At 46.0% G+C, this 8,785-nt stretch overlaps 1 protein-coding gene across 1 annotated transcript in view; it reads right to left on the bottom strand.

The window, feature by feature from the left end:
- Positions 1 to 8,785, bottom strand: part of Farp2 (FERM, ARH/RhoGEF and pleckstrin domain protein 2) — a 105,971-nt gene that overhangs the window by 1,399 nt on the left and 95,787 nt on the right. The window contains exons 21-26 of the mRNA XM_032901682.1: positions 8,204 to 8,293; positions 2,928 to 3,010; positions 2,147 to 2,265; positions 1,708 to 1,865; positions 487 to 594; positions 95 to 246 (exon numbers count right to left, since the gene is read on the bottom strand). Of these exons, the coding sequence (XP_032757573.1) occupies positions 95 to 246; positions 487 to 594; positions 1,708 to 1,865; positions 2,147 to 2,265; positions 2,928 to 3,010; positions 8,204 to 8,293 (710 nt within the window). The remainder of the gene's footprint in view (positions 1 to 94; positions 247 to 486; positions 595 to 1,707; positions 1,866 to 2,146; positions 2,266 to 2,927; positions 3,011 to 8,203; positions 8,294 to 8,785) is intronic.

Here is an 8,785-nt window from a genome sequence, read left to right as displayed (position 1 = left end):
AACACTGAAAACATTGACCCTTGGCTTCTAGGAACTGGGAAATGTGCCTTAAGCTCTATGAATGGCAACAAACAAAGAAGCGTGGGAGAATCACCTTTCAAATGTGTACTTGCTCTCAGCCCGGAAGAAGTAGACGTGAGATTTGAATTGGAGCTTGAAAACATAGTCTTTGTGGATGCTGTCAGCCTCTCTGGGGAGGCTCACACTGTAACCCAGTAGTGGGAGGCTGGCCAGGGGGTAGTCATCCTGCAAGTCAGCACAGGAAGAGGGTCATTGGGCAGGTGTGCACTGGAGAGGGGCCCATTATGCCTCCCCCCCCCCAGCCCTTTACTTGGTACCCCCCACTCTCTCAAGAAAATGGTAGTTTATACAGAAGGTACAAACTGCTGTAATGGTGGGCTCAGCTTCAAAATGTGAAGAGGAAATAAATAAGCAGATAGGTGTCTTGTACTCTTTGTGCCTAGACCCCAGTAAGGCTTAACATACCTGATGTGTTTTATAGAAAAACAAGCAGAAGTTGGTAAAGACCACCCAGAGCTTCTGCCAGCCATTACTGTTCTTGAACTTCCTCAGCAGATATCCTGAGAGCTGGTTCTGTAGAGAAAGGGCACACGTTGCCTTCACTACAATCCTGAGATTTGCTCAGCAGCTGCCACTAGTTCCACAACCCTGCCGTCTAGCCAGCATACCACACACAGGTCTGCTGTGCTCAACATCTTTTTTCCCTTTTTGCTTCCCCCAAGACAGGCTTTCTCTATGTAGCCCTTGTTGTAGATCAGGCTAGCCTCCCAAGTGCTGGGCTTATAGGTGTTCACCACGATTCCTGGCTGATAATCAGCTTTTTTTTTTTTTTTTAAATAAATATGGTTGTATATACTTAAGACCCAACAACAGGATGTTAGTCTGGACTGATGTCCTAAACACTTAAGTAGGACACTTTCTTTTTCTAATCTAATATGTAATAAAATTCGTTTTCTGACAAAAGACAGCATTCACAAACCTACAGGAGAGCAAGATGAGGGTGGTTATAATACATTGAACCAAGTCTGGAAGGCCCTTTGAAGTTATGGGGGAAGGCATTTAAATGTGGCAGTAGACAAGATGTCACCAGCCTCCTGTCTGCAGGGCCCACATCTAATATGTGCTGCCTAGTTTCCCAGGAGTTCTCTAGCTACTGTGATAGCTAAGTGTCTCGGGCCTCACTAGGGATTTGCTGTTCTGACTCCTACAATCATGAGCCTGGCCCAGGAGAGTAGGGATAGGGCAGAGGAGAATTTGGAGTTGGGGGTGCAGGGAGCAAGTCCAGGAATGAGTGTGTAGAGGTGCTAGGCAGAACAATGTGAGTTTCCATGAAGCCAGATGTATACAGGCACTAATCATTCTGTAAGCGGGGTAATCGTGAGCCCAGAATGGGAAGTTTGAGCAGACCAGGAAGAGCACTGTCCTATGGGCCTTCTGGCAAATTCCAGCAGAGATGAACTGTTGCCTCTGCTTTGACTATCCTTACAAGATACCAAATAACATTTGGTGTGAAGCCCCTTTTCAAAGAAAGCTTAAGTAAGTGAGATGAGAACTGGTTTCTATCGGTGGAGGAGAGGGGAGCAGGAGGAAGCTGATTGACTGGGCCCCATCCCCAGGAGCCAGCATGCCAGGGATGGGGGATGGGGGAGGGTGGGTGGCTCACATGAATGCTCATGACAGCCATACCTCAACAGCTGCACTGTGGTCCGCTCTGGACACACTCGTGTTCCGATACCAGCACACATGCATTGTGGTATTGGCCCGGTGCTGACTGTTCCCCTCCAGGGAGCCCCGGGTTCCTCGACCATCTTCTGAATCTTCCAGAGAGACTTCATCAGAAGATCCTGAGGAAAGTTAGCAGATGGCACCACCCACTATGAGGCTCCTCTAGGATGTGGGAAATAGGCCCTTGGTACCCAATCAGAGGCCAGACAAGATCATGATGCTAGGCTAGCCCAAGAACTCTTCCACCTAGGTACGGCTGCCAGTTTTTCTTGTGTGGGAGGGAGATGGGATCTGAGGGAGATGGGATCTGACAGTCTGGCCAAGGTCAGGAAAGCAATGTTTAGAAAAGCTTTCAGAGCTACAGAGGGTATCTCCTGGGGTGTCTTGAGCCAAAACTCACTGGGGCTACGAGTATACACCGGGCCTCCCAGCAGCACGGGGGGTGTGTCACCAGCGCTCTTGGCTGCCTGGATTGCTGCATTCAGGTCCTGCATCCACTTCTCCTTTTCTAGCCGAGTGCTGTGAAGGAGAAAGTTAAGTTAGCTGCCTCCTAGGGGAAGCTCTTCCTAGCCTGGAGCCCTGTCCTTTTATCAGTGAACAGGTCTGCTCCCTTCCCTGGGTCTTGAGGATAGTTGAAAACACACCTTCTCCAGCCTGCTACTAGGGTGAGATAGGAGCTGGGGAAGCAGGGCAGGCATCAGTGTTGGAATTAGTGAGACCAAAAGTCTCAATCCAATCTCACAAGATTGGACTTGGTTCATGATTAAGGTGGCATTTCCTAGTGGAGGAAAACCAGATCAAATTTCACTGAGCAGGATTATACCTGAAGAATTCACTGGTCTGGAAAGGAGAAAGCCTCCATTGGCTCTTGTGCTGTGACCCCAAGTTGGCTTTCACCATCATCCTAATCTTACCCCTTGCCTGGAGGCTGGAGTGCTGCTGCTATTAAGAGACCAATTGTCATGAACTCTACAGGCATCTTCTCAGAAACACCCTGGTTGGTTTTTGGAAAAACACCAATGTCAACAATCCTTCCCTGCCTACAAGGGGAAGATAGTCCTTTGCCTGCATAACCTGGAAACAGCTGAGTCCCGAGAGGGAGGTGCAGTGAGAGGTTGGTATTGAAGTCCTCATACCTGCAGCAGGACCTGCTCTGACTGAACCATGAAGAGGGCCCTTACCTGGCTGCCACCACGATTGTTTTCTGAGCTGCATAGATAGTGAAGCAATGAGGAACAGACCATTCGTTCTCACTGTCTTCTACCTGTAGGTGGGAGAAGAGGTAACATGCTGTAGACTACCTGAGGCATACAGAAATGACTACCAATAATACTAGGTGCAGCTGGCTTGGAAGCTTGCACAGTCCAAGTCTATATAACTACAGGGAGGGACAGGAGGCACACTTGTGTCCCTACATTATGGCAACTGCTGCCAAGTGACTGAGGTCTGGTCTAGAGACACTGAAATACTCACCGGTGGGTCCAGCACTATTAGCTGAAAATCAAGCAAAGAAGATGTTGAGCATTTCAGTACTAGGAGCTGGAAACATCACTCTGGGACTAAAATCTTTATCAGATGCAAAGGAAAGCCATTGCATACTGATCTCAGCCAAACCATACTGATGTGATGGAACAATTCCAAGATAAAATATTACCAAATCAAACCTAAAACCATATACAGAAAGTGTCCTGCCACCAAGCAAGGTAGATTTAAAGATCCAAGGATTGAAACTAGAAAGCTTAGTAACAGAATTAATCCTATCTGAAGTCAGCAAAAGTGATCATTTTTTTTACAGATTGAGAACACCATTGCTGAAAGCCAACATTTTTGACAGTTCATCTTTGTGACATAAGGAAACTGCTTTAATATGATCAAGCTCTTTTCGAGCTAAGAGCTAGCTACTCTTCTCTGAATAGTTTAGATAAGGAAGCATACCTAGCCCTTGGACTGCCAGTTACAGATGACCCCAAAGAATGGACAGTTCCCCATACAGAGCACACAGGACAAAAATCACAGAGTTCCTCCCTCAACAAAGATCTGACATCCTGCATGCCACTTGTTAGAATATGGTCTGTTAGTCTTCCCCCAAGTTAATATTTAAATTTCATGTGATTTCAGTTGAAGTGCCAATGGTGATTTGAAATGCAATTTATCTAAATGACTCCAAAGTTTACTTGGAATACTTAAGTGCATTTTAAAAATGTGTATTATTATGTATATGGTATGTGTGTGCACATGCACAGTTATCTCCTTCCACTTTTACATGGAATCCAGAAACATTGCACATCAAATATTTTATGTACAGAGTTATCTTGCAGGCCCTGTAAAGGGAATTTTAAGAGGGGTAAGGATGGCTAGGATGTAGTCCCCCGTATAGTAGCTATCTCTAGTGTGAATGACACTGGGAGAGTGGAAGATTCTGCTATAAGCAAAGTATAAGATGAAGGCTGTCACATAACATGAAGGATTCAACAGATAACTGGGAAATGACTATATGGAGGAAAAAGTTACATCCATAACTAATTACATTAACAAATTGTAGACATTTCTGAAAAATGAGAAACGGGGCTGAAGAGATGGCTCAGCAGTTAAGAATGCTTGCTGTTTGTTCAGAAGACCAAAGTTTGGTCCTAGCACCTACTTGGCCAGCTCACAATCATCTAACTCCAGCTTCAGGGTGTCCAAGGACCAGTACACATATGCATAAACCCACACACAGAAACATATAAAAAGTGCCATTAGAACTGTGTGTGGTGGCACATGCCATTAACACCAGCAGAGGCAGGTACTGGCTGTGAGTTTGAGGCCAGTCTCCTTTACACAGTCCCAAGACAACTGGGGCCACATAGGAAGATGATGTCAGAATACCAAACTGAAATAAAAGACAATACAATCTCATGTCTAGCCTGACAGGGCTAAACAAAGCCCTCAAAGGAAAGGTGGGAAGAGCCGACCACAGCAATATGCTTAAGTCACTCCTTCAACAAATGGTTACGTCATACATCAGAGGGTATTCTGACGTCAGAGGCCATTCCAAGATAAGACACCTGGACAGGAGAAGAAACTTAAAAAGGTAATTATTACTTGATAGAAAAAAAAAAAAAAAAGGATTCGTGACCTGGGTCTGAGACGTGGGTCTGAGCAGATGCAGCTGGCTCAGTTCAGATCGTCAAGTCCCATGTAAAAAGCCAGCTGTAATGACAGACATCTGTAATCCCAGTACTAGGGGGACAGACAGGCTGACCCCTGGAGCCTAGGCTGATCACTAGGTTCAGTAAGAGACTCTGTCCCAAAAAATAGGGTTGAAACAACTCCAGAGATAACTGCTGTTAAGTTAACCCCTGGCCTTCACATCCATGCACACCATAGACACACACGTTTAGAACTCACTGTGAGCAGCTGACTGGGGCTCCTGCTGGACAGTGATGAGCAAAAACATCCAAACAACATGTGCTTTGCACAGTGAGACCACTGTGAGAGTGGACTTGAAGAGGTTTGAGAGACGGAAGTCCAATGTGTTACACACTTTAGAAGACCATCCTTAGCCTAATGGAGTGTTAGACAAAGTGCACAAGCTTCATGCTTGTCACCAGTCTCCTCTACTACACCAGAGAAGTCAGAGACTGTCACAGTGCTCAGGATGAATTACTGAGGAAAAAAACCAGTATTGCCAACAAAGCAGCTTGTGGAAAGTCTTAACTGGCAAAGAAGTCATCATAGCTAAACCTGGAGTGCTGTAGTCAATTTTCAGGGCTTTTCTACAGGAATGTGTATCTTAAAAGTAAACCATCAATGGGGCTGTCTTCCAGAAGTGGCCCCTCTGTCTGTTTCAGGGTGAGCAGAGGCCTACAGAGTCAGTAAGAAAAATAACCCTGAGATTCCACCTCATATCAGTCAGAATGGCTAAGATCAAAAACTCAGATGCTGGCGAGGATGTGGAGAAAGAGGAACAATCCTCCATTGTTGGTGGGATTGTAAGCTGGTACAACCACTCTAGAAATCAGTCTGGAGGTTCCTCAGAAAATTGGCCATTGCACTTCCTGAGGACCCAAGTGTACCTTTTCTGGGCATATACCCAAAAGATGCTCCAACATACAACAAAGACACATGATCCACTATGTTCATAGCAGCCTTAGTTATAATAGCCAGAAGCTGGAAAGAACTCAGATGTCCTTCAACAGAGGAATGGATATAGAAAATGTGGTATATCTACACAATGGAATATTACTCAGCTATCAAAAACAATGACTTTATGAAATTCATAGGCAAATGGATTGAATTAGAAAATATCATCCTGAGTGAGGTAACCCAATCACAGAAAAACATACATGGTATGCACTCATTGATTAGTGGATGGATATTAGCCCAAAAGCTCAAATTACCCAAGATACAATCCACAGACCACATGAAGTTCAGGAAGAATGACCAAAGTGTGGATGCTTTACTCCTTAAAAGGGGGAACAAAAATATTTATAGGAAGGGATATGGGGGCAAAGTTTAGAGCAGAGACTGAGGGATGGCCATTCAGAGTCTGCCCCACATGTGGCCAATATATATACAGCCACCAAAACTAGATAAGATCAATGAAGCTAAGAAGGGCATGCTGATAGGAACTGGATATAGATGTCACCTGAGAGAGACAGCCAGAGCATGTCAAATACAGAGGCGAATGTTATCAGTAAACCATTGAACTGAGAACAGGACCCCCGTTGGAGGAAATGGAGAAAGGATTGAAGGAGCTGAAGGGCTTGCAACCCCTTAAGAACAACAATGCCAACCAACCAGAGCTCCCAGGGACTAAACCACTACCCAAAGACTAAACATGGACTGACCCATGGCTCCAGCTGCATATGTAGCATAGGATGGCCTTGTTGGGCACCAATGGAAGAAGAAGCCCTTGGTCCTGCCAAGGGTGGACCCCCAGTGCAGGGGAATGTTGGGCAGGAGGAGCAGGAAGGGAGGGTGGATGGGGAGGGGAACACCCTTATAGAAGAAGGGGAGAAGGATGGGATATGTGGCTTATGTCCAGGAAACTGGGAAAGGGAATAACATTTGAAATGTAAATAAAAAACTCCAATAAAAGAAAAAAAAAAGAGATGAAAAAAAAAAACCAAAAAACAAAGGGGGAAAAAAAAGAAAGGAACCTAGCATGTTGCTGCCGCAGTAGATACCATCACAAAGGGCAGTGTGGGGGGAGAGGAGATGACCACTGCAGTCAGATGCCAGGAACCATGGAAACATACCTATGTTTCATTGCCCTTGCCTTGGATGTCTCCAGGAAAAGTAAGTTTCAGGCAGGGTCCCAAGCTCTCCATGAAGGGAAGACAGCCTCTAGATCTTTCCAACTCTCTGTGACTTTAAATGGGTTTTAATTTTGTTTCCGGAATTTGGAATTTCTTTTATTTCATGTATATGGGTGTTGATCCTGCATGTATATCTGTGCATCACATGCATGTAGTACTGTGGAGACAAGAGGAGGTGTTGTGCCTGCATGTATATCTGTGCATCACATGCATGTAGTACTGTGGAGACAAGAGGAGGTGTTGATCCTGCATGTATATCTGCATCACATGCATGTAGTACTGTGGAGACAAGAGGAGGTGTTGATCCTGCATGTATATCTGCATCACATGCATGTAGTACTGTGGAGACAAGAGGAGGTGTTGACCCCTGGAATTAGAGTCATAGATGGTTGTTAGCTGCCATGTGTGTGCTGGGACTCAGATGCTGAGCCTTTGCGGCCCTTTTGTTTCTTACAGATTTATTTTTATTCATGTGTGTCTGTGTACGGTTACCCATAGATGGCATTAAGTCCCTTGGTGCCTGAGTTACAGGCAGTTGTGAGCTGCCTGACATGGGTGCTAAGAACTGAACTCGTGTCCTCTGGAAGAGCAGTGAGCACTCCTAGACCACTGAGCCATTTCTACAGCCCTTAGCCAGGGCTTCCCTTCACTCCCAAAGGCAAAGTTGAGAAACTAGATTATGTTAAGGTCCACTGGCTCTCCCATGTCAGACATCTTGTGGGTACATAGGCTCCCAGCAGCACTGACTCAAGCATAGTCAGTCCAGTGACACAGGCCTTGTGTCGTCGTCCGGTTGGTTTTGGATGAGATTTTAAACTACATGGCATAGGAAAGTAGCGGACTACAAAACTGATTCTGAGTTGAGGGGAAAGCAAGTGTGCTGTCAGGTGCTAACGGAGACCAGGGCTAGAGTCTAAAGGGTCCAGGCCAAGCCAGAAAGCTGCCCGTTGACTGAACATGGTGCGGTCTGGAGTTCAGGAAGAACAACAGCCTTGAGGAATTGAGGCAAACAGGAAGAGTCCAACAGATTTCCATAATATGTGGCCTGCTCACCACTGAAAAACCCCACATACTTGCCACTGTATGGGAGAGGTGGGGCAGAAGTCCAGCCCAGCACCTAAAGACAGACCTCAGGTAAGCCTGACGCCACTCACCAGCATGCCACGGAGTGGAAGGAAGCCACGAATCCGGAACTGACTGGCCCCTGTGACACTTTTGCTTGTATACAGCAACATATCTGAGAACTGGGGAGAGGGAAGCCTTTTAGATAAGTAAACTGTACAATCATGGGACAAAGTTTCAATGTAAATATAGTTAGTCTCTGATGAACTATAGACAGCTGTTACATTTTTACCAGATCTATGCAAATTATTGGAGATTTCTGGGGAAAAAGTCACTCCTTTGATCCCTTTTTGACCAGATGTGTGTAGTAGCCACATAAGCAGCAGAATCGGGGGGCCAGCCCCCAGTCCCTCTAGTCTGGCCTAGCTAGTAGGAGCAGCCAGGAGCTCTGACTGGCGTAGCCAGCTCCTTGCTGCATGGATCAGGTCTGGGGCACTTAGAAAGTCTGGGAAGATGAGGACACATGGTTAGGTCCTCTATTCCCATGTTCCTAGGCTAGCATTGAGACCCCCTGGCTGCCACTGGGCCACCAACATATTTCTACAAGCCATCTTTATGTTGGCTCTGCTTGTCCTCCCAGAATGTGGGACAGGACCAAATGTGCCAGGCCAGGC

Source organism: Rattus rattus, chromosome 4, assembly GCF_011064425.1.
Source record: "Rattus rattus isolate New Zealand chromosome 4, Rrattus_CSIRO_v1, whole genome shotgun sequence".
NCBI lineage: Eukaryota > Metazoa > Chordata > Mammalia > Rodentia > Muridae > Rattus > Rattus rattus.
The sequence above is the reverse complement of the archived record's forward strand: the minus strand, read 5'-3'. Positions and strand labels throughout refer to the sequence as shown.